General features: G+C 43.5%; 1 protein-coding gene across 1 annotated transcript in view; it reads right to left on the bottom strand.

Moving 5' to 3' along the window:
• The window catches only part of RHBDF1 (rhomboid 5 homolog 1), a 243,312-nt gene that overhangs the window by 140,001 nt on the left and 77,264 nt on the right, over nucleotides 1–26,047 (bottom strand). The window contains exon 4 of the mRNA XM_073633039.1: nucleotides 359–489. Coding sequence (XP_073489140.1) covers nucleotides 359–489 — 131 coding nt within the window. The remainder of the gene's footprint in view (nucleotides 1–358; nucleotides 490–26,047) is intronic.

Genomic DNA, 26,047 nt, shown 5'->3' with positions numbered 1-26,047 from the left:
GTATGGTGAGAAATACTGGAGCAGGCAAGAAACTAAAATACAAACAAGGAACCACAGAAGGAATATATGTAAACTGATACTGGTATGTAAAAAAACAAAAAACAAACATTTTCGCAGAGAACTGATAGAAGCAGAGTGATAGCAGCAAATCAGAAAAATGATTTGTGATCTTAGCTTTGTTTGGCCTGGGCAATCAAAAATCATAATCATGAAATTGTTAGTTCATCTCATTGAGACATTTCCACTCCTCTTAGCCAGCTACACAACAAAAATGTACAAAAAACAAAATCGAATGAATTTTTCCCCTAACTATACTAGCACAACATGTATAATTCAAGCATATGCAATCAATATTTACCTTTTTATCGTCTGGGTGATTGAGGTCTGACGTTGCAGTATAGGCCGCTTCTGTTCATTGGGAGGTGAAGGAATTCTTGTGTTCTCTACTGGCATACTCACGCTTCTTAAATAACTTTGACGCTTGAAGTGCTGGGAATAGAGATTTCTTTATTAAAAATAAAAAATAAGTACACAATATTCCTTTTATTGGCATGTTTTACTTAGTAAAAGTTCAGATGCATAGAACAAGCATGCATTTCAACAACTTGAGGGTAGAAGAGTTTGCATTGCTTTGATATATGAGGCGTGTCAAACTGTCATTAACATAGGAAAATGTTTCTCTATCTACTTCTGTTGATATGTATGATGGCTTACAAACTTTACAAGGCGAGTGTATATAATGCTAAGTTAAAGAAAAACATTTTGCAAATGTATAAAGGAAAAGAAGTAAAGGAGAAGAAAGGGTAGATGTTTTTTTTATTCATTTTGGCATTCTGCACTGAGGGCTGGAATTTAACTGGTTACTACAAGTAACTGTCCCTCTCCTTCTCATGTTTATATATACAATATCCAATATTCCCTCTAAAGGTTCTCTTGGGGTCCTTTTACATGAGCAGTCTGATCAAATCTGCCTATCAATTTTTCAGGCAGGTCTTTTATAAGCTCATTATCAGTCTATGAGCAGGCTAATGTGTAAATTAACCCCTTCGCATCTAAGGGTAAAACAAATTTTAATTCCTAAGCACAAATTTGCATTTTTGACATGTGTTAGTAAAACCGTACATGTCATCACAACTACTTTGTGCATCCAGGTGGATTATACCTTGTTTTTTTTTCCAGGACAAATTGGGCTTTACTTTGGTAGTAAATGGTTATGGATATCTCCTGATTTCTTTTAAATTTATTATCAAATGAAAACTGGGCCAACATAGTAAAAACAATCATTTTTTTTATATTAGCTGTATATTTCTTGTTACTACCATAAACTAACACCAAAGAAAAAACCCAAAATAAATTCTCCTGTTCCTGATGATCGCAGCGGCGATACTGTTGTTTGTACCCATAGTACAGCCCAAAAACAATAATTCGCATTTTGTTTTTTTTTGTCCTACCTAAAACACACTGACCCTAACTGACACTGATGCTAATTAAACAAAAATCCTGCTTAACATATACTGACCCTGACCTTTGACCCTAACACTTGACCCAAACACTAACCCTTGCACTGACCTAGATCAAATCTTGATCTAGAAATTTCTTCTTTCTCTTTTTTTATTATTATTATTATTATTTTTTTACACACTTTTTTTTTTACTCTCCATTCACAGAGAGAGAAAAACACAGGGGCGGGCATCACAGTGACATGTGACCTGAAATCGGTAGATCCATGTCCCGATCGTTAGTACTCTGGTCTCAGTGCTGGAAGCATGCTGTGCAGCGCACTCCCAGCACAAAGGGAGATACACATATATGCGGCCCCACAAAAAAAAGCCCAGTGCAGTGGGGTCACATATGGGGTTATAGTCTACAGGGTTGGAAAAATCAGTTTGTAAATGGATAGAGAACTGGCTAAAAGACCGTATTCAGAAAGTAATGGTTAAAGATTCAAACTCTGAATGGTCTAAGGTTATTAGGGGAGTACCCCAAGGTTCAGTATTGGGACCCTTACTTTGAAATCAGTTGCCGCCCGCTCACAGTACATTTATTGCAGGCGGCCAGTAGCTGCAGGCGAAGTGACGTACTGGTGCGTCGCTCAGCACATGCACTCTAGGGCGCCCCTGGGGACACGCAGCGGTGTGATCACGGTGCTCGGTACCTGGTCACTTACATCAGATATCACGTGATCGCTGTGGTCTAAACGATTACGTGAAGCCATTCATAACAGCTTGCTTACTATTGTGATGTGATCATTGGCCCACAGCTATCACATGGTACCTGGGCCAATCACAGCACCTAGTATTATGTGATTAGCTGTAGCCAATCACAGCATTACAATAGTTAGCAAGCTGTCATGAATGCAAGCCATTCATGACAGTTAAAACCATTGCTTATAACTATGGCCATCGGCAATAAATGTGTAAAGCAGTAACAGTGAAAAAAAAAATCTCCCAACCACATTAGTACAGTGTCACTATGACAGTGGTGACGCTGAACTAATCTGATGACAGTATGTAAAAAAAAAAATTGTAAAAAAAAGAAAAGAAATGTTAAAAAAATGTAATACAATTATTTATGTATTTATTTAATTACTTTTGCATACTGTCATCAGTCAGTATCCCTGATCACCGCCACACCAGTCATATGAAGAAGCTGTACTACGCTGGTGACAGTATGTAAAAACAAATTTTGCTTGATTTATTATTTTTTTAAACATTTTTGACAAAAAAATGTACATTTAAAAAAACTCACCATGACTCATACTAAATACCTTGGACTGTCTACTTTCCAAAAAGGGGTTATTTGGGGGCATTTGTACTGTACTGGCATTTTAGAACCATAAGAAATGAGATCTGTGTATCGGAACTAATCAATTTTCAAACATACCTGTATATATCATAGTCTGTAGACTCTATAACTTTCACATAGACAAGATAATATACACTGATTTGGGTTATTTTTACCAAAGAAAATGAGCAGACTACATTTTAGCCAAAATTTATGAAGAAAGATTATTTGCTTGCAAAATTTTATAACAGAAATGAAGAAAATAATTTTTTTCTAAATTTTCTGTATTTTTTCGTTTATATAGCAACAAGTAAAAGTAAAAAACGAATTGATTAAATACCACCAAAAATAGCCTTTATTTATGTGAAAAAAAACAATATAAATTTAATTTGCATGACTGAGCAATTGCCAGTAAAAGCGGAGTTCCACCCAAAAGTGGAACTTCCGCTTTAAGCACTCCTGACCCCCTGACATGCCACATTTGGCATGTTATTTTTTTTCGGGGGGGGGAGCAGGTATCTAGTTTTGACAGGTACCCAGCTCCCACTTCCGGTCGCGCTGCCTAGGCGACTCCTCCTCCCCTCTCCCTCCCTGTAATCTTCTGGGACACGTCACAGGTCCCAGAAGATTGCAAGCTGTCACAGCCAGGTGCCCACACTTGCAATGCTGGCACCACGGAGAGGAGAGGAATAGAAGCGAGTGTTTGGGCAGCCACATCGCTGGACAATAAGACAACAGCGTGTTTATTAAAAGGCAGCAGCTACACTTTTTGTAGCTGCTGACTTTTAATAAACACAAAAACGAGTGGAACTTCGCTTTAAAGTCGCACAGTGCTGAATAGCAAAAAATGCCCTGGTCACGAAGGGGGTAAAACCTTCCAGAGGTCAAGTGGTTAACTTATTTATAAATGATTATGATATGGGGGCTGGGATTAAAAGTACCATTTCAGTCTTTCAGTAATTCCACAAGCTATGCAGTGGAATTACGTCCTTACAGGTTGTCTCCAACTTACAAGTCAACCTCAATGCACTATTTATTTGAGCAACTACGTAGCAAATGAGGTTTCATATTGATAAATTATGCACTTGGGGGCTAAGAATATGCATGCATCATACATACTAGGAGGCAAACAGTTGGGGGAGTCAATGGTTAAGAAGGATCAGGGTGTTCTGTTAGATCATTGGCCCTCTGATTCCTCCTGTATTGAATTGTATTGTAACTGCCCTCATGTCTCATGTTGTAAATCGCTGCACAATCTGTTGGTGCTATATAAATCCTGAATAATAATAATAATATTCATAAGCTTAATAATGGCATGCTATGACAAGCTGCGGTTTCCAAAATGAGCAAAATCCTTTCTTGTATTAAAAAAGGTTTGGACAGCAGAGAGAGAAAGATATAATTTTGCCCCTGTACACATCATTAGTAAGACCCCATCTGGAATATGCATTACAGTTTTAGGCACCAGTTCACAAAATGGATATTGGGGAACTGGAGAAAGTGCAGAGAAGGGCAACCAAACTGGTAAGAGGCATGGAGGAGATCAGCTATGAGGAAAGATTAGAGGAACTGAATGTATTCTCTTGAGAAGAGGAGTTTAAGGGGGGATAAATATATAATGCCTCGTTTCCACTGAGCGGATCGGTTCGGGTCGGTACAGTTTGGAAGGCCTAGAATGGTCCGGCCTATTCAGATGAGCGTTTCCACTGCAAGTGGGACTGTCAGGGGCCATACGTGGGTTTAGAAAAAATGCCTAGCATGGCGTCACACGTCCGCCAATGAGTGGAATGTATCGTAGCTCTGCCCTAACCGAACCGTACCATTTTTTATGGCCCCACATCTGAAGCAGGACCCAGAATGGTGCGGTTCAGTTCGGTTGTATGGGCCGCTTTCATAATGGAAACACTCAAAATAGCATACCGTACCGAACCGAACCGATCCGCTCAGTGGAAACGAGGCATAAGTGGTCCATGTACTGAACTTGCTGTAGAGCTTTTCACTTTCAGGTCATTACAGAGGACAAGGGAGCACTCTTTTTTATCTGGAGGAAAGGAGATTTAACCTTCACATTTCAAAAGAATTCTTCACAGTGAGAGCTGTGGGAATGTGGAAAAGACCCACTCAAGAACTAGTTCTGACCAGTTCAGTAGATTGTTTTAAAAAAGAGCTGGATGCAATCTTAAATGCACAAAATATAATGGGATACAAATTTTTGGGTAACCACGCCAGGAGTAGTTGATCCAGGGAATATCTGATTGCCTCCGGGTGGATCAAGAAGGAATTTTTTCCCCCACTGGAGCAAATTAGACTATTGCTTTATTGGTGTTTTTTGCCTTCCTGTGGATCAGCTGTGGATATAGTATAGTGTGTACATAGGTTTTCTATGTGTGTAATGCTTACTTGGAAGCCGCTGTCAATCACTGCTGTGGAGGACACAACATCGCCCCCAGCTACATCACCAACCTCATCTGCAGATATCGCCCAAATCATCCCCTCCGCTCCTCCCAGGACCTCCTTGTTACCTCCTCTCATGCTCGTCTTCAGGACTTCTCCAGTGCCTCTCCCATCCTCTGGAATTCCCTGCCCCGGTATATCCAATCAGCCCCTAACCTGTCCACCTTTAGGAGATCCCTGAAAACTCACTTATTCAGGGAAGCCTATCCCACACCCACCCAACAACCCCATCAAATCATTCCCCGCATCTATTACCTTTTGTACCACCAACCCCTCCCTTTAGAATGTAAGCTCTACGAGCAGGGCCCTCCTGTCCCTTCTGTATTGAACTGTACTGTAATTGTGCTGTCCCCCTCTACATTATAAAGCGCTGCGTAAACTGTTAGCACTATATAAATCGTTATTAATAATAATAATAACACAAACAGGACATCATATTGATGAATTAAAGTCATGGCTCACAGGTAGTCTCACACAGCCCTAACCACATCCTAGCAGTGTAGAGCAATCTCCTTAGGATGTTTTGACAAAAAGAAGGCAACACTGCCTTTATTCAAATGAAATCCTGAGACCACCTTAAGCCGGGTACACGCTACATTTGAGAGAGCCGGTCAGCTGCTGGTTTTAGAGCATGCATGTCCGACAGAAGCCGACCAGCTTCTGTCGGACAGACTGACATACACACGGGCAGAATGTCGGACGTTTTTTTTTTTTTTGAACCGGCAAATGTCTCCCGACACTTTGCCCGTGTGTACATGGCTTTAGACAGGAAAGAATTATGTGCTTTCAACACAATCTTGTCCTTTTGAACACACATAAAAAGGTTCCTTACAGGACAAAGCCACAAACTCAAACACCCTCCTTATCACAATGATAGCCCTGAGAAAAGCAACCTTGCATAATAGGAGATGAAGGGAAAATCTCAAATAGGTTCAAATGGTGATCTCTGAAGGAGCAACAACACCAAACTAGGGTCTCACAGAGTTAGCATAGAGCGTACTGATGGAAGGATGTGAGCCACCCCTTGCAAGAATGCTTTAATTAAAGTGGATGTAAACCCGAATTTTTTTTTTTTTTTTTTTCTATCATACTGTAGAGTATAAGATTTCCTATCATTTGAGCCCAGTCTTGCCACACAGAGTTAATCCATATCTGAGCAATCCTCTTTTATTGTTCAGTGAGAGAAATCTTGACAAACTGAGAAAAACTTTGTCAATTACAGCCCGAGTGACAGCCTAAGACACAGGCATTATTTTTTAATTCCCTCCCCCGCTCCTTTCTTCAGCAGCTCTGCAAGGATTGGCTGTTCCACCCCTCAGCATGATTTGGCAATGGTAATGTGGTTACTTTCCTGTCTTTTCACTGGATGTTAGAGATCATAGCAGAAGTTCAGCAGAAGTTCAGTGTTAGAAATACACAGGAGAAAATGCATATTGAGAAGGAGTGTAGAGGTGGGCGGGGAGTCTACCGACATCATGACTCCACCCACCGAGCTCCAGACAACAGACCCACCCACAGGATATGCAGTTTTTCGGATCTAATAACAGAGGGGAGACATTTAACAGGTAAAGATACATGCAGAAGGCATGTATATCCTTATAGATAACCCCTATGGCAGTAGTTTAGAAAGGATGACATTGGGTTTACATCCACTTTAAGGAATGGCTCTCTGAAAGAGCACTGCCAGGGAAGACATCTGGCCTTTTAAAGTCCTGAGGGCTAAGAACTTGTCCAGCCCTGACTGAAGGAAGAATGGAAAGGGACCGCCTGTCTGTTTACACCTGACACCTGTTTACACATCTGCCAGACAGATGAGGAACGGATCGGACAAATGTCCTTTGACATCCACCCCTCCACAATGGATGGTCCCATCGGGCCCGACCTAAAAAACTGACAGGTGGACCCTATTGGTCTTCCCCTGGGAAAGAGGCCTTAGGGCGAAGCTTTCCATTTTTGCACCAAAGTATGCTTTCCACATGGGGTGGTAAACCTTACAGGAAGAAGGGGGAGGGGGAACGCATAAATCAGGTCGAACTGATTCCACAGAGTGACTAAGGCTTCTAGTCTGAAGGCCCAGGGATCACTGGATCTGGACACAAACCTGTCAGGTTTGTGGTTCGGTCTGACCAGCAGATGGTGACCATTGTCAGGTTGGACCCTGACTGGTAGTCCTCAGAGTACAGGGGTCCAGTGCTGAAAGGCAAGTCGAATCGCCCCAAGCTCAAGGACGCATTTCAGTATTTGTCATATACCGGTATGAGCAGTTCGATAGGATGTAGGTAGCCTCTTGCACAATTTCCATCTGAGCATCCCTGAAAGTTGAGACAGGGGCTGCAAGGGCAATGGGATCGCTGGGATCAAGTACGCAAAAGCACAGCGGTAAAGGCATCCAGAATGTCCCAAGTCCAATAGAGATCAGAGCTGGGTAACAACCCAAGTTTGGTAACAGTCGAGCAGGAAGGAACAGGATCAAGGGGCCAGAGACAAGCAGAGGTTGGCAATGTGCAGGCAACAAGGTACAGAATCAATAAGCAAAATCTTTGGTCAAGAGTTTAGGCCAAGGTCATTAACAAAGGTATGAAGAAAAGAGACAAGCAAGGATAATCTAGGAGAAGGTCAGAAGACAGCCAGGGTCAATATTGGGGTCAAGTAGCTTCAGGATCAGGGATACCAGTAATTGAAGCTAAAAGACCATTTAGCAATGATCTCATGCAGGGACCAGGTTACATAGCCCATTAGGCACCAGCATCTGTAGTGTGTACTGTCCTCATCAGTATTAGAATGCAGCAGAAAGAACTTGACTGGTTTGGGCCCTTTCCTGAAGCCCAATTTTGTTTGGTTGGGTGCTTCCCAAGAGCTCAACATGATATACTAGGCCCCAAAGGATCCGGTATTGACAGTTTTGAGTTCTTATGAGTCATCTCTGTAAAAATACTCACTGTAGACCATTGAGATGGAGTGGCCTGGGCATCATCATAAGATAATTTGTTAAACACTTTTTTGTTTACTTCATTTAAAATGTCACATTGTATGTGACATTTCATTTATTTCTACACACCATAGCTGAGCAACTGTGCTGCGGGTGAGCTGCGATACTTGGGTTCAAGTGTGAACAGAGCAAATAGAAAGCAATTATTTTCTGTGCGCCCCTGCGGAGACCTGTGGTTTTCTAGTGCTAAAAAAAAATAGGTCTCTGCACACATGTGAACCAGCCCTTAAAGTTTTTTTTACTGCTTACTAAGAATATGTAAAAACATTAGTGTATATACTTTGAGCACAGCATAAACAAAATATCTCTGTATTCTGCTGTATACAGATCATCTCAGTTCTGTGTCCATGTGCCTAAGTGAGTCTGCCAAGTCTAATGCAGGCTGATAAGGTCACTAGTCTGTGTAATCAGAGCTCAGCAAAAAGAAGCAGAATATAAAGTTGTGTTACAGAAAATACATCTTTGCAACCTACAGTTGTGCTCATAAGTTTACATACCCTGGCAGAATTTATGATTTCTTGGCCATTTTTCAGAGAATATGAACGATAACACAAACTTTTCTTTCACTCATGGTTAGTGTTTTGCTGGAGCCATTTATTATCAATCAACTGTGTTTACTCTTTTTAAATCATAATCACAACAGAAACTACACAAATGACCCTGATCAAAAGTTTACATACCCCAGTTCTTTTTTTTTTTGTAAAATATTTATTGGATTATTACCATGCAATGTATAAACAAGTATACAATGGTAAGTAACTCTAGAGAAACTCTAAAACGCGGTAGTAATACAATGTATAAAACAGCAGGGGGAAATAACAGGTGGGGGGGGGAAGCAAAGGAGGGGGAGGAAAGGGGTGTATTTACCTGTAAACAGTGCTATAGTGAAATATTACATATCAGGGAATTAACAACAACAGCATAACAAACTATGAAACCCTCAGGAGTGGAAGCATCATTATCTGTATTAAGAGGAGGACTGTCATAAGTGGTAAAAAGACAATATTGATAGACAGGGTTGCCCATCAGGGACTAGGGGATTGTGGTCTGTGAACAATACTAAAACCGTAGCACAATGAGAGGGGATCAAAGTGACAAGGGGTTGGAAAGATTGGACAGATCAGATATTTTGAGTTTGCCCAAGGTGTTAGTAAGATTTTGCTTCAAGTACCAGTAGGTATATCGGAATGGATGTATGATAGATGATAATTCTTCGGTAGTGAACGTATGTTCCATATATTTTCGCCACCTGGCAAAAAAATTAGTAGTAGAGCGGAAATTTAAGACTATGGTGTCCAGCCTCTCAATATGGAAAAGTGACAGTACTGCTCACTGCACAGCTTGTAGGGAAGGTGGAGATGGTTTGATCCAGTGGTACATGATCCTTCTGCGAGCCGCTACTAGACAGATATGAGACCATTGTGTGAGAGTGGGTGATTCTGTCGATGAGGAAGGGGGGACCAGTGGATCACATCCAAATAGAAACAAGAATGGATCTTTGAGTAGCCGTATTTTGCTAATCGTAAAGATATATGTGAGCACTGAGTCCCAATATGTAGATATTACTGAGCATTGCCACAAACCGTGCAGCAGTGTAGGGCAGGATACAGAGCACCAAGGGCAGTGAGCTTGGGTAGGTTCTGAGATGTTGGATGATTTTAAAGTGGGTTTCCCGCCAAGTTTGAGATAGTAAGTTTGTGGATGTGGCGATAACTTTGTAGGATTTTTTCCGGAAGTTCATCCGAGGACTCATCGGTCCCCATCACCTACCATCATCCAGAGTACTAAGGCACATACCTATGCCTTTGGAGGTAAGGGCTCTGTGAGCATAGTATCTACAGATATCTACAGATGTTACTCATTGTTGTCTACATTATCCACCCCGTTTGGAGCATATTCACCTTTATCCAGTCCCAGCACTATTGGATTTATTTTACTGACTGGCTATATATCGGCTGATCTACTATACCGATTCTTATTATATATACATTTTTTTGATTGTTCACCTATTTTATTTTAGGAGTTTTTGGCACTTTGAACACCAGTTTGTATTATTATTTGCATTTTTCACTTTTTTGTTGTGCGCGAAATCACTTTATAAATTTTCTGTGTTAGTTATTTTGTGTACACTTAGATTTTGCAGCACTCCACACAGTACACTTTTGTAGTACACTTTTTTCAGCACATATTTTTAGTAGCGCAGAGGTTCACTTAATATTGTCATTGTATAAAGTTCTGGAGAGTTAAGCATGGTTTTTTGTGCGACCATAGGAAGGCAGTTAAAGCCTTGTGTATTTTTTGGACATATGAGTGCTTAGTAGAAGAGGGATGGTCTGCATTGGATAGAGTAATCGTGCAAATTACACAATTTTAAAAAGGTGACATCTCTCAAAAAGCGAGAGGGGGAGGGATGCCCAAGCTTCCAACTTCTTTACAATTTTTGTTATTAAAAGTGGATAATTGAGAGTATATAAGGATGATGGCTCTCGACCTATGTATATGCCCAAGTACGTGATAATGAGTGGCTAAAGTAAATGGAGAAGACAACCGCCATTTAGCGGATAACCGGGGGTTTAATGCAAGAACCTCACTTTTGTCAAAATTAATTCTGTCGAAGTCGAGAGGCCGCAAATAAGTTACGTAGTGTATCAAAATCTGAGAGAGGATCGGAGGAGAAGAGTAGAATATCATCCACAAATAAAGCAGATCAGAAAGTTTAGTCGCCGATAGTGAACTGCCAGGCTTTAATGTTATCCAAGGTGCGAGTATGCATTAAAGTTGCATGTGCTGATCGTAACATTTCACTAGCGTGCATATATTGCTGTCGGGAGTGTCTTTTGAATTGGGCAGTATATGAAATAATCTTTCCTCTAAGGAAGGCCTTACCCACCTCCCAAAAGAGGTTTGGATCGGTAAGGTGTGCTCCGTTAGTGGAGGCGTAATCCGCCCAGGCACCATAAAGGATGTGACGGAAATCTTAATTTTCCGCTATATATGAGGGGAAACGCCAAGTGGGTGAGGGCGATGATGGTTTGACACTGGTCAAGTGTACAATAATTGGACTGTGATCTGAAATCACTGTATCGCCAATCTCTGCTTCATGGAGTGTTAATAGTAAAGCTTGAGAAGCAAAAAAATAATGTATTCGCGAAAAAGAATTGTGGGGGGGTGAAAAACAAGTGAAATCTTGGTCAATCGGGTGGGTCACATGACTGAGTTAAAGTCTCCTCCAACCAGGTGGAGAGCCTAAGGAGCGTTCAAGATCCAAGACACCATGTCCTGAAAGAAGAGATTATCAGGGGAGTTGGGAGCATATATGTTGGTAATAGCAATGTCCCTAGAAGCGAATGATAAATGTAGTGTCATTTTGCGGCCAGTCGAGTCAGCTCGGATATCTCGAATTGTGTGTCTCCAATTTTTATGTAGTAAGATAGCCACCCCAGCCTTGCGGCTTACCGCTGGAAAGCCATAGACATCCCCAACCCATAATTTACGAAGACGTGATAGATCATCAGCGGATAGATGGGTCTCTTGGAGGAGCACCACATCAGCCAGGAGAGGCTTGAGATGTCTAAGAATTCGCATTCGCTTATTGGGGGAACAAAGTCCCTTAACGTTCCGGATATAATCTTTAGGTGATCCCTGTCACTTTGATGAGCCATGTCTGTTGAATAAGGGATTTAAAAAATGTTAACATGTTATAGGACCTCATGACAGTCATCCTTCCATCAAAGTGAGGGGTATACATACATTGGAAATCCTCTGAGGGTAGAGTTGCATAACAGGTAAATAACACAAGCAAACACAAAGAGAAAGAATAAATCAAAAATAACAAAACCAAGTGGAAAAACTACCTCGTGTACATTACTGATTCCACTTTTTTCCACAAGGGGATCATCACCCACGCAGAGCTCCCACCTGATGCTTGTTCCTCTCTTGGGGATGAAAATTAAGCCGGGGGGGAGGGGGGGAAACACGGGGAGAGTCCCCATTGGGGGGGGGGGGTGAAGTAAAAGGGGGGAAGTGGGAGAAAAGGGAAGGAGACCCACTAACAGCAGATAGGAGTAGTCAGTACACGAGTATCGGAACAGAACTTAGAATAGAATAGAACTAAGAGTTTTAACCCACCAAGAGAGCAAGAGAACAGCTGAAAATATAAGGTGCATATAAAGCAGCTAATAAATCAAGTGCTATTAAAGCAATGCATAACTAACAACAACTAAGGTAGTGGTCACATTGTACATAACAGACTAGGATGCGTAAAGGGAGGAGAAGGTTAAACTACCAGCTCCCAACAGGACTCTGAATTCCGCATAGCATTAGGGATAATTCAGCCAATTTCTGAGCGATTAGCCTGGTTGTTAAAACGACTACGTTTGTACGGGGGTTTTTCAGGACTGAGCTGGCTCTTCGATGAGGCTCGGGAGGCTTTAACGGCTCTTGAGGAAGAGTCATCAGCAGAATTATTGTGCTCCGGGTCCATGTCTGAAGGATTATTGATGTAGTGCTCCACATCGGCTGGAGATGAAAAAGTGAGATGGTCCCCTGTAGGAGATTGGATATGGAGAACCGCAGGGTAGGCCAGGGTGAACTTGACGTGATTGTTGTATAAGGTCAAGCAAATTGATGAGAATGCTTTGTGCTGTTTCATCACCTTGACTGAGTAATCAGCGAACAGTAGCAGGTCTGCACCTTCAATACAGAGGGTTCACATGCGACGAAAAATGGCATTCTTGTCAGCGTAATTGAGCTATCTGATGATCACTGGTCTAGGTTTATCATGGTGTTCTGTGTGCTGGCCTATGCAATGAAAACGCTCGATGACACATGGGGTGCGGAGGCCAAGTTGCTTAGGAATGGTTTTGGCATAGAGATCTGTGAGCTGTGTGTTGGAGAATGATTTTGGCAAACCAATAATCTGTAGATTATTTCACCACAAGCAATTTTCTAAATCATCCAATTTGTCCCACAATTCTCTATTAAGAGTGTGAAAGGCGTGCAAGGACAGCACCATTAGTTGTAGTATCATCTTCTAGTGAGGAGATCCACTCTTTTGCATGAGAGATCTGTTGAGCCTGGGTCTGGAGTTCCACATGAAGCTGCTCCATTCCCCTCTGCACTGCAGCATCCACTGTGGCAGCCAGGGTGGGTGTGAGAAGAGCTACAACCAGCTGAGCTATGCCTGCAGGAGAGGCAGGGTTGCTGGCTGCTGTGCCTGTGTGAGACTGCACTGTCTCAATAGCGCTGGGGGCAGGCGCCACCTTGGCCGCGGCCGCCATTGTATCAGCTGAGGGCCGCATTGTGGACGAGAGCCATTGGTTGTGGGAACGCTCCACAAACTGATCCATGAGGGTCCCGCCGGGTAGGTGAGACGGAGGGGGTATCCCCAAGGCGCTAGCGGGCTTTGGATGCGGGTTTTGGAGAGGAAGTCAGTATACCCCAGTTCTTAATATGTGTATACGTGTATTGCCCCCTTTAACATCAATGACAGCTTCAAGTCTTTTGTGGTATTTGTAGATGAGGCTCTTTATCTTCTCAGATGGTAAAGCTGCCCATTCCTCTTGGCAAAAAGCCTCCAGTTCCTGTAAATTCTTGGGCCGTCTTGCATGAACTACACGTTTGAGATCTCCCCAGAGTGGCTCAATGATATTGAGGTCAGGAGACTGAGAAGGCCACTCTAGAACCTTCACTTTATTCTGCTGTAACTGACAGGTCGACTTGGCCTTGTGTTTTGGATCATTGCCAAGTTGGAATGTCCAAGTATGTCCCATGCGCAGCTTCCTGGTCGATGAATGCAAATGTTCCTCCAGTATTTTTTGATAACATACTGCATTCATCTTGCCATCAATTTTGACCAAATTTCCTGTGCCTTTGTAGCTCACACATCCCCAAAACATCAGCGATCCACCTCCGTGTTTCACAGTAGGAATGGTGTACCTTTCATCATAGACCTTGTTGACTCCTCTCCAAATGTAGCGTTTATGGTTGTGGCCAAAAAGCTCAATTTTGGTCTCATCACTCCAACTGACTTTGTGCCAGAAGGTTTGAGGCTTGTCTCTGTGCTGTTTGGTGTATTGTAAGTGGCATGCTTTGTGGCATTTGTGTAGTAATGGCTTTCTTCTGTCGACTCAACCATGTAGCCCATCTTTCTTCAAGTGCCTCCTTATTGTGCATCTTGAAACAGCCACACCACGTTTTCAGAGAGTCCTGTATTTCACCTTAAGTTATTTGTGGGTTTTTCTTTGCATCCCAAACAATTTACCTGGCAGTTGTCACTGAAACCTTAGTTGGTCTACCTGCTCGTGGTTTGGTTTCAACAGAACCCCTCATTTTCCACTTCTTGATTAGAGTTTGAACACTGTTGATTGGCATTCTCAATTCCTTGGATATCTTTTTTATATCCCTTTCCTGTTTTATACAGTTCAACTACCTTTTTCCGCAGATCCTTTGACAATTCTTTTGCTTTCCCCACGACTCAGAATCCAGAAACGTCAGTGCAGCACTGGATGAAAGATGCAAGGGTCTGTCAGGAGTCCAGAAACTCATTGACCTTTTATATGCACACACTAATTGCAATCAAACAGATCACAGGTGAGGATGGTTACCTTTAATAGCCATTCAAATGCCTTTGTGTCAACTTGTGTGCATGTTATCAGGCCAAAATCGCCAGGGTATGTAAACTTTTGATCAGGGTCATTTGGGTAGTTTCTGTTGTCATTATGATTTAATTGATTGATAATAAATGGCTTCAGCCAAACACTAATCATGAGTGAAAGAAATGTTTTTGTGTTATCATTGATATTCTCTGAAAAATGGCCAATAAATCATAAATTCTGCCAGGGTATGTAAACTTATAAGCACAACTGTATGCAGGAGCACAGGGTTGTCTGAGGCTCTGGAGTCCAGTACTGTATATGCAGAGTCTGCCCCTGCCTATAAAGAATGAGGTACGAGTTTAATCTGTGGGTGGAATCTTCTCCTGCATGCATAATTCCCACGCTAACGTCACTTGGAATTAGTCTCCTCTGCAGCTGTCTGCTGGATTTATGTAACACAACTTCTTCACTGATCTCCAACGTAAGGGGGCACTTCTCATCAGACCATCAATGTAAACAGTCATTTACATTTTTCATCAGTGTAACCTTGACATTTACACTGACCATTAATATATGGGCATTTACACTAAGCACCAGTGCAACAGGGGATTTTACACTGACCCCCCCAATGTGATGGTGGCATTTCCCCAACCACCAACATGAGAGGGGTTTCTACAGGGGCTGTATTTCAGGAAGAATGTACATTAGGAGGGGAGCTAGATAAATCTGAGAGGCAGCACATGAAATGAATGGAAGTGGGTTAACAGGAGGAAACAGCAAATTGGTAACAGGGCAAGTAGTGGCTGAACATGAGTAAACATTTTTTGGCAAAAATACCTAAGAAAAAAAAGTCAACGCATCTACAGGAAATGTGCTTTTGGTAAAATCACCTGATGTTGATAAAGGCTCCAGTTAGTTGAAAAATCAATTTTCCACAATAACAAAAGCAGTGTACTAAAAATATCAGGTATGCTTTGTGATTTGAGACTTGAGTTGTTGCTGCATTGTATTTTCTCAAAATTCTAAGAAAATTATTAGGCATTGCATGCACACGTAACCTTTTTTCCTTTTTTTTTTCCTCTTTGTTTTTTTTAATCCTCTTGCATTTACTTTAGTGTTATTTTTACTACAGTTATATTGTTTTCATTGAATAGCAGGGTGGAGGAGGTGCCCAAGTACCGCTTGTTGACTTTTGTCCTCCACAGTTAGCGAGTCTGTAGACACACACAGCAAATAAATAGGAAATGTATCTAACAGTGTCTGTCAAGTCACTTTAGATGTAAAACAGACCCTACAGCAAATCCACACTCTCTTCCTCCAGATGTGTCCTTTGGCCTAGTGGCAGATAACCCCTAAAGATGAGTGAATGAATGTATGTACTTTGTACAGTACCATGTAATAAACTGGCTTTATTTAAATATTGGAAATACATACATAAGGGTCACTCTACATGATTCTGTTAAATTCATGACTCAGGCTGGGTTCACACTAGTGTGAATTGGATGTGGGTTTCCCTGCATCCAATTTACATAGCAGGAGATTGTGACCGGCTCTCTATGGAGCCGATTCACACATCTCTGCAGCGGCTCCGGTTCAATTTGCACAGGAGCCCTGTGCATCTTTTGGTACGTTTCAGGTCCGAATTCAGCCAAAAAATCCGGGCTGAAATTGGACCTGAATTGGTGGACGGAGCCGCACTAGACTCCTGCTGTGAGCCGCTGCATGCTCATATGTGAACCCAGCCTTAAACTTTGTATATGTTGGAGCAAATGGCCCCTCCCTCCTGTTGAGTGCCCCCACAGCAAGCAGCTTGCTATGGGGTACCCCAGCCGAGCTGCAGCTTCATGTATTCATTCAGACACGGAGCTGCGGTTCAGTCCGCCCCCTCTCTCTCCTGATTGGATAACCTAGTTTGATTGACAGCAGTGGGAGCCAATTGCACCGCTGCTGTGTCTCAGCCAATCAGGAGGGACAGTCCCGGATGGCCAAGGCACTCGTGGACATCGCTGGATAGAGATGGGGCTCAGGTAAGCATCAGGGGGGCTGCTGCACACAGAAGGCTTTTTATCTTAATACATAGAATGCAACCACTTTATTGCATTCTCTGATAAGGTAAAAACCTTGTGTGTTCAGCTGCCCCCACCGCCCCTAAATACTTACCTGAGCCCAATCTCAATCCAGCGCTATGCCCGAAAGCAGCAGCTCTCTCTTCTGTCTCTCTCCTAACTGGACCTGGAGGCAGCCAGAGCGGGGGACTGGGCTGAGCCAAGCTGTGTGTGTGTCAATGGACACACAGAGCCCAGTTTGGAATCGAGCACACATGAGTGCCCGCATAGCAAGTCTTGCTATGGGGAAACTCTTAAGGGAGGAAGAGCCAGGAGCGCTGGCAGGGGATCCCATAAGAGGAGGATCGACAGAGCAGATAAGTTCAACATTATTTTTATATATTAGTTTAAAATGACCATGTGACCGCCATGATTGGCTGTCACAGCATTCACATGATGGAGAGCTTTCCGTTAGCCGCCCGTAACTATGCCAAGGGCATGCAGGGCATGCACTCTCGGTACAGCTGTGTCTGCATATTGGTACGCAAATATGTGGCCTCTCTGCGCCAAGGCCCATCTGCCGAGAGGCCGCATATTTGCACACCGTCAGCCCCTAGGCATTAGGCAAATTGTTCTTTTTCTTTTCTAGGTGACAAATATATTTTTAAGCAAAAAACTGTTTAAAAATTATTAAATATACAACCCCAATTCTGAAAAAGTTGGAACGCTCTGTAAAATCTACATAAAAACAGAACGCAATGACTTGCAAATCTCATAAACCCATATTTTATTCACAATAGAAAATAGAAAACATATCATGTTGTATGGGAGTCGTACTCCCAGCGCTCGCAGAGAGGAAGAGAGAGGATAGAGCCAGCTGGATGATTCAGAGCACGAGGGACATCACTAGAGGCTTTCATTTCAATAGCTGAGTGTTCCCTGCACTCGCTGTCACACACAGCCCCGCCCCCTGGTCCTGGGGAATTTGATAGACAGATCACCCATCCAATCCCGGGACGAGTGACGTGTATCAAAGTTACGGGACACGAGCGGCGGGAATACAGCTATTCAAAAATGTTCCAGTGATGTCCCTCGGTGCTCTTATCATCTGGCTGGCAATGCTCTTCCTCTCCTCTGCTCCCCTGCATAATGGACACAGGTAGGCAAGCATGATGGACACAGGTAGGCAGCATGGTTTACATGGGTAAGCTGCATGATTTACACGGTAGGCAGCATGATGGACACGGGTAGGCTGTATGATTTACATGGGTAGGCAGCATGATGGACACGGGCAGGCTGCATTGGTGGACACTGGCAGGCTGCATTGGTGGACACGGGCAGGCTGCATTCGTGGACACGGGCAGGCTGCATTAGTGGACACGGGCAGGCTGCATTGGTGGATACGGGCAGGCTGCACTGGTGGACACGGGCAGGCTGCACTGGTGGACACGGGCGGGCTGCACCGGTGGACACTGGCGGGTTGAATTGGTGGACACAGGCGGGCTGCATTGGTGGACACGGGCAGGCTGCATTGGTGGACACGGGCGAGGCTGCATTGGTGGACACGGGCGAGGCTGCATTGGTGGACACGGGCGAGGCTGCATTGGTGGACACGGGCGAGGCTGCATTGGTGGACACGGGCGAGGCTGCATTGGTGGACACGGGCAGGCTGCATTGGTGGACAAGGGCAGGCTGCATTGGTGGACACGGGCAGGCTGCATTGGTGGACACGGGAAGGCTGCATTAGTGGACACGGGCAGGCTGCATTAGTGGACACGGGCAGGCTGCATTGGTGGACACGGGCAGGCTACATTGGTGGACACGGGCAGGCTACATTGGTGGACACGGGCAGGCTACATTGGTGGACACGGGTAGGCTGCATTGGTGGACACGGGCAGGCTGCACTGGTGGACACGGGCAGGCTGCACTGGTGGACACGGGCGGGCTGCACCGGTGGACACTGGTGGGTTGCATTGGTGGACACGGGCAGGCTGCATTGGTGGACACGGGCAGGCTGCATTGGTGGACACGGGCAGGCTGCATTGGTGGACACGGGCGAGGCTGCATTGGTGGACACGGGCGAGGCTGCATTGGTGGACATGGGCGAGGCTGCATTGGTGGACAAGGGCGAGGCTGCATTGGTGGACACGGGTGAGGCTACATTGGTGGACACGGGCAGGCTGCATTGGTGGACAAGGGCAGGCTGCATTGGTGGACACGGGCAGGCTGCATTGGTGGACACGGGTGAGGCTGCATTGGTGGACACAGGTAGGCTGCATTGATGGATAGGGGTGAGACTGCATTTATGAGCACGGTTAAAGTTGCTTAATCCTGTATAAAACATTTAAGTGTCATTTCATGAGATAACTTATGAGGGCGTGTTTAGGGGCAGAATTAGGGGCAGGGGAGGGTAGGGGTTGGGTAGGGCAACTGGTGGCGAGTAACCCTTGAGGCCTGGCTAGTAGCTCAGGACTTGAAATTTTGAGCCCTGATCTACAGTACATGATATCAAAAGATTCAGAGAATCTGGAGAAATCTCTGTGTGCAAGGGACAAGGCCGCAACACAATATTGGATCCCCGTGATCTTCAGGCCCTCAGACGGTACTACATTAAAAACAGGCATGATTTTGTGATGGACATCACTGCATGGGCTCAGGAATAATTCCAAAAATCACTGTCTGTGAACACAGTTTGCCATGCCATCCAAAAATGCAAATCAAAGTTCTATCATGCAAAAAAAAAGTTCTCTCTGATCATAATCCAGAAACGTCACTGTCTTCTCGGGTCCAAAGCTCAATTACAATGGTCTGCTGAAAAGTGGAAAACTTTTCTGTGGTTAGAAAAATCCGACATTGTTTTTGGCAAGCATGGATGCTGTGTCCTCTGGACTTCCGGTTTGTTTTCAGCGCTCACTTTAAAAGCCTTCATCGCTGATGGTGTAGGGATGCATTAGTGCATAGGGAATGGGCAGCTTGCACATCTGAAAAGGCACCATCAATGCTGAAAGGTATATCCAGATTTTAGAGCCGCATGTGCTCCCATCCAGACATCTTGTTTAGGGAGGGCCTTGCATATTTCAGCAAGACAATGCTAAACCGCATACTGCATCTAAGACAACAGCATGGCTACATACTAGAAGAGCCTTGGTGCTTAACTGGCCCGCCAGCAGTTTAGATCTTTCACCAATTGAAAATATTTGGCTGATCTTGAATCGAAACATAGAATAAAGAAGACCCAGGACTGTTAAGCAGTTAGAATCCTATATCAGACAAGACTGGGACAACATTCCTCTCCCAAAACTCCAGCAACTGGTTTCCTAGTTCCCGCATGTTCACCGAGTGTTGGTAAAAGAAAAGGGGATGCTACGCTGTCGTAAACATAGCCATGTCTCAACGTTTGAGACATGTTGCTACCATCAATTTCAAAAATGCCTTATTTTTTCTTAAAATGGTGCATTTAATTAGTTTAAACATGTGATATGTTTTCCATTTTCTATTGTGTACAAAATATGGGGTTTTTGAGATTTGCAAATATTTGCATTTTGGTCCCTTGGCAGATTCAAAGTTGAGCTAAATGATTTCTCCTTACTAATAAAAAGTCAATTATAATTAATTTTAGTTGAGTTTGAGTTATAATCATTTCTTTTTTTTTTTACTTTTCATAAACAATGTTCGTTTAACATACAAACATAAAATACATAGAAAATGATTTTAAGAGCCATATGGGTTTGCTAAAGAGAAAGCACAGCAGGATTTTTTTTTTTTTTGCATTAAAGCACTGCTGGTTTTCATTTAAATATCTGTTGGAGGAATTCAAGAGGGAGAGAAAGAGAAGGGGCATGTCACTGCTCTTATTTGCTAATTTGAGTATAAATTTTAGCTTGGGCTACTGAACCCTGTAAAACAACAGGCTTTTGGGCTAAGGAGACAGCGGGAAATGTGAAGCAGGGGGAAGTAGCCTAAGGGCTCTTTCACACGGGGGATCCGTATGTCCGTTTTTCATCCTTCCGTTTTCGGATGAAAAACAGACATACATGTATCCCTATGGAGCGTCGGATGTCAGCGGTGACATGTCCGCTGACATCCGACGCCGCTCCGATCCGAAAAGTGTAACGGAGGAAAAACCTACTTTTCCATCCGTTTTCGGATCGGATCGGGTGACGACGGACACTACGGTCCGTCATCATCCGATCCCCCATAGGGGAGAGCGGCGCTCTGACAGGTCCGTAGCTGCACAGCGTGCAGCGATGGACCTGTCATCTTTCTGCTCAGCGGGGATCGGCGGAGCGATCCCCGCTGAGCCAGCGGGTGTTCACGGGGTGGATCATCACTGATCCGCCCCGTGTGAAAGAGCCCTAAAGCTTCACATGTGGCCTTAATGATAATACAAAATATTCAGATGCAATATTTATTATTTACCTGGCTAAACTACACATTTTTATCGTTTATTTTGTGTTGAAGGCCAATACAAGGCACAGGGTTTTTTTCTTTTTTAGCAAAGCTGTACCTGAACTAGACCCACAAGGAGTGTATTTACCCAGTACATCCCTGGTACCCAAAACTGTTTAATTATATTTTAAAAATCTTTAAAAATGGCAGGGAACGCTGCCTTTTTGCCCATGTCTACCAAGCATAGCTGTAGCACTAATGGTCATCATAGTACAAAAAGTGAATGTTAATTGACTGTTAAAAGCTGATATATGGGGGTTGTATCATCTCCATCCGTGCTTCATACTAAGATACCTAACAGGAAACAGCATCCAATCAGTGTCCGGATGTATCATCTTTTTGCATCATATTCACTATATTAAAGTGCTACTAAAGCAAGGACCCTGCATTCATTATATCTGGTCTCCCACAATACACAAAACTTGGAAATGCAATTATTTTAGTAAATATAAACTGCTAAATATCTTTTCTCATCATCAGTATATAGGAGTCTTGTGACTTCTATCAGTGTCTGGTTAAAGCTTGTAGGAGGAGTTTTCATTCTACTCTGACTGTCCTATGAGGCTGCAGGACCCCTGACCCTCTGTCTGCCCTGTGCTGTTCACATGCACCCTCCCGAAAAAAGAAAAAAAAACCTCTCTAGCAAAATACACCAAACTGAGCACTTGCAGTGTTATTCCACAAAATATCCACATGGAAGAGCCCATGAATCCAGCTCAAACTACCACACCTGCCAGGGCCAATGAAGAGAAAAAAGAAAAAAGGAGCACCGAAATGCCTGCAAAGCAGACAAGGAAGACGTTTTAGGGGTGGAAAGGCATAGATCAGTGTGATGTGACCCACATAGCCACTACATCATCCACTGCTTTCGCTAGAGGATACCTTTTCTTGACCAGTATGTTATTGAAAATGCAGGCCAGAAAATCTGTATCTGGTGTCCTCCATCTTTGACAAAGATCCTGGAACACTTCCAGGTGTAGAGACCACTCTCCCAGGTCCAGAGGTTGCTGGCTGAGGATGTCTGCTTGCCAATTGTCCAGGCCTGGGATGTAAATGAGGGACAAGGTTGAAACGTGAAGTTCCTACCCAGACAGGATTTGTTGTACCTCTCCTGCTGCTGCAAATGACTTCCTTCCTGTTTGATGTATGCCACTAACATGGCAATATCTAACTAAATGTGGATAAAATGTCCCTCCAGCACTACAGTAAAAATCTGTAGGGACAGCCGAATCACTCAAAGCTCCAAGATGTTGATCAGGGATGAGATTCCTGGAACATTCAAGTCCCCCTGCAGTGACATGGTACCCAGGACTCCTCCTCAGCCCAACAGGCTGACAGCCATCATAAGGATCTTCCAGAAGACATGAAGAAATGAGTTCCCTGATTCCAGAGCCAGACTTTGAAGCGCAGACGATTCTATGTGTAATTTATGAACTTAAATGACGACATTCAGTGTTTTTAGATCCAAGATGGATGTCGCCTTTGGGTTTGGGAACCAAGAACATTTTTGAGTAAAACCCCTGAAACCGTCCTGCCACAGAAACTTCAAAAGACCTGAGAGAGCTACCTTGTGATATGAGAATCTGTGCAGGGACACAGAAAGGTTGGAGGGGAGAAACCTTAGAGGGGTCTGGGAGTGAAACTCTAGCTTGAAGCCCCTGAAAACCAATTACTGAACCCAAGCATCTGAGATACAAACACTCAAGGTGTTTGCAAAAGCTAACAGATGTCCCATCAATTTGGAAAGTGCTGGAGCACCTTCATGCCAGGGATGATATATCTGATGGTGTGGCAGACTTTGAGCCCAGGATCCTGCAGGTGGATTGGGGGCCAAGCTTGGGGTTTTGGACTTGGAGGTTACAGAAGTAGAATAGCGAAAATGAATGTCCTAACTTCCAGTGAGGAAATATCCTTCCCAGACTGTGCCCAGACTGTGACTTAGGCTTTTTTGTCAGAAGCAGGTGAGTGCTCTTGCCACCAGTAGCACCCTTATCAATGAAATCCAAAGTAGATCCAAAAAGACACTGTCCTTCAAAGGCCATGTGTATCAAGAGCTTCTCAGATGCGGGTTCTGAAGTCAAACATTTTAACCAAAGTGTCCACTGCATGTGTGCTGACAGCAAACTCATGCTAGAAATGAGAAGGAAAACCTCCAGCTGCTCATCACAACTGTAGCTTAAAGCTACAATCATTTGCTCAATGGCAGTGGTGACCAGATCACTTTAAATAGATTATGACCAGTCAGGTAGAGTAAAAGTCACAGCCAAGACTGTCTGAAGCTCAGGACCCACCAATGAGAACAGAAATAGAGTGCTTTCAACTCCATATTGCTTAGGTTCCTAAACATTTGTACATCCTCCACTTGAATCGTTGTTTCAAGCTTGGGCACTGCTGGATCCACAGTAGGGGCAGGCCACTCTTTAACAGTCTTTTTCAAACAGATACAAGGCTAATAAGCAAATAGGGAGCAAATATCTTGATTGCGTGTTTGAAATCTCCCCAAACGAGGATTTTGAGCAAGAGAAACACCGGGACTGGCTTGGTGGTCTGAGGGGTTCTAAAGGACTACAGACTGGGAACAGCACTAGACAAAGCAACATGTTCCCCTATTTTCAAAGAATCAAAAAGAGCTGAAATGGTCTTTCAATTTGGAAATGGAGGTAGAAGACTGCAACTCCTCAGAAGCAAACTTATCCAGAAAGGACTGTTCAGAGTCAGATAGAATCTCTGCGCCTGATGGTTCAGAGGCTGCTAGGGCCAATGGGAAGACCAGATACAGAATCCACAGGAGAAGGCATGAAAGCACCCCTCTACATTCAGATTCAGTAAATAAATGTTTAATCTGGACCACAAAGTCTTGCATTGACTACATTAAAAACCTGCAAAAGGGCGGAGGAATCAACCCCACCTGATGGAGATTGGGAGGATAAGATTCTAGGACACTATGAGCAGATAGCAACATGATTCCAGGCTTCAGATGTCAGACGCATCAGTAGACGCACTGCAAGCCACCATGGAGCTGTTAATAGAGTGTGGGCTGGGGCATCTGGTACAGAGGGATGGTCCCACTGTGCCTAGAATCAGACATGTTGGAGCAGCAGGGTGGAAAGGGCCAGCATAGTTGGGCTCTCTTGATGAGAGCTTGTGACAGCCCCTTAGTTGTATTAAGCTCCGCCACACCGGAGGATTATGGCAGCGCGGGTGGGGAATTAACACAGGAAGATTTCTGCTAACAGAAGAAGGAATCCACACACAGGACAAATCTTACTGACTATAAGTTATGTCCCTTGTGCTCATTTTCCTTTTTTTAATTTTAGCCACATTTAGGCTTTAAGAATACATACTTTGATTTGATTTTTTTTCTAACCAGAGTTTAGTCACTTTAATTCATGCTGTTGTAGACGTGGCCAGCAGCACCTTCTACATCTAAGTGGTCTAATCTAAAACAGACAAAAGCTGGCCATACACTACACCGGTGGTCAGCAACCTGTAGATCGTGATCTACCAGTAGATCGCGACCAGGAGACTGGTAGATCGCAGTCTGGGCTTGCTAACCCACCATCCAAGAGCATTAAACAGAGTGCAATGCAGAGGGATAACTTGTAAAGTTGGAGCTGTAGTAGGGAGCAAGAGCCACAGTAGCCAATGCCTCCTCTGTAGTGCTGGCTCCTGTCCCATGCGGAGTGATACCAACTGCACTCCACCTCAGGAAAGAGATCTTCAGGTCAGGGTGAAGCAATACACTGGGCATAATAGTATAGGGCTGCTTTCACACAGATGCGCTGCAGTTTACCTGTACCTCAGGTACAGTGCGGTGTACCTGCAGCTTTCCTGTGGGTTTGCTGCGCTTAGCAATAGACTTCTATTATATCCTGCAGTTTTGGTGCGCTTTCAGAAAGTGCACCACACCACCTGATTTAACCACTTCAGCCCTGGAAGATTTGCCCTCTTAATGACCAGGCCATTTTTGCAATTTGGCACTGTGTCGTTTTAACTGACAATTGCGCAGGTGTGTGACTTTGTACAAAAACAAAATTGATGTCCTTTTTCCCCCACAAATAGAGCTTTCTTTTGGTTAGAATTGATCATCTTTGCGATTTTTATTTTTTGCGCTATAAACAAAAAAAAGCGACAATTTTGAAAAAAACAATATTTTTTACTCTTTGCTATAATAAATATCCCCAAAAAATTTTTTAAAAACAAATTTATTCCTCCCCAGGTCAATATGTATATTTCTACATATTTTTGGTAAAAAAAAAAAAAAAATCGCAATAAGGGTATATTGATTGGTTTGCGAAAACCTTATAGCGTCTACAAAATAGCGTCTACAAAATTTTTATTATTAATTTTTTTAATTTTTTAAAAAGTAATGGTGGTGATCTGCGATTTTTATCGGTACTGCAACATTGTGGGGGACAGATTGGACACTTTTGACACTTTTTTGGGACCAGTGACATTTATACAGCGATCAGTGCTATAAAAATTTACTGATTACTGTATAAATGACACTGGCAGGGAAGGGGTTAACAGTAGGGGGCGATCAAGGGGTTAACTGTGTGTCCTAGGGAGTGATACTAACTGTGGGGGGTTGGGACTGCCTGGGTGAAGAGACCGATCGTTGTTCATACTTAGTATGAACAACAGATCAGTCTCCTCTCCCCTGACAGCATGGAGATCTGTCTGTTTACATTGCCAGATCTCCGTTCTGTCTCTGGGTGGAGCGATTGCGG

The sequence above is a fragment of the Aquarana catesbeiana genome, linkage group LG06 (assembly GCF_042186555.1).
Source record: "Aquarana catesbeiana isolate 2022-GZ linkage group LG06, ASM4218655v1, whole genome shotgun sequence".
Taxonomy (NCBI): Eukaryota; Metazoa; Chordata; class Amphibia; order Anura; family Ranidae; genus Aquarana; species Aquarana catesbeiana.
Note: the sequence above shows the minus strand (reverse complement) of the source record. Positions and strands in the feature narration are given on the sequence as shown.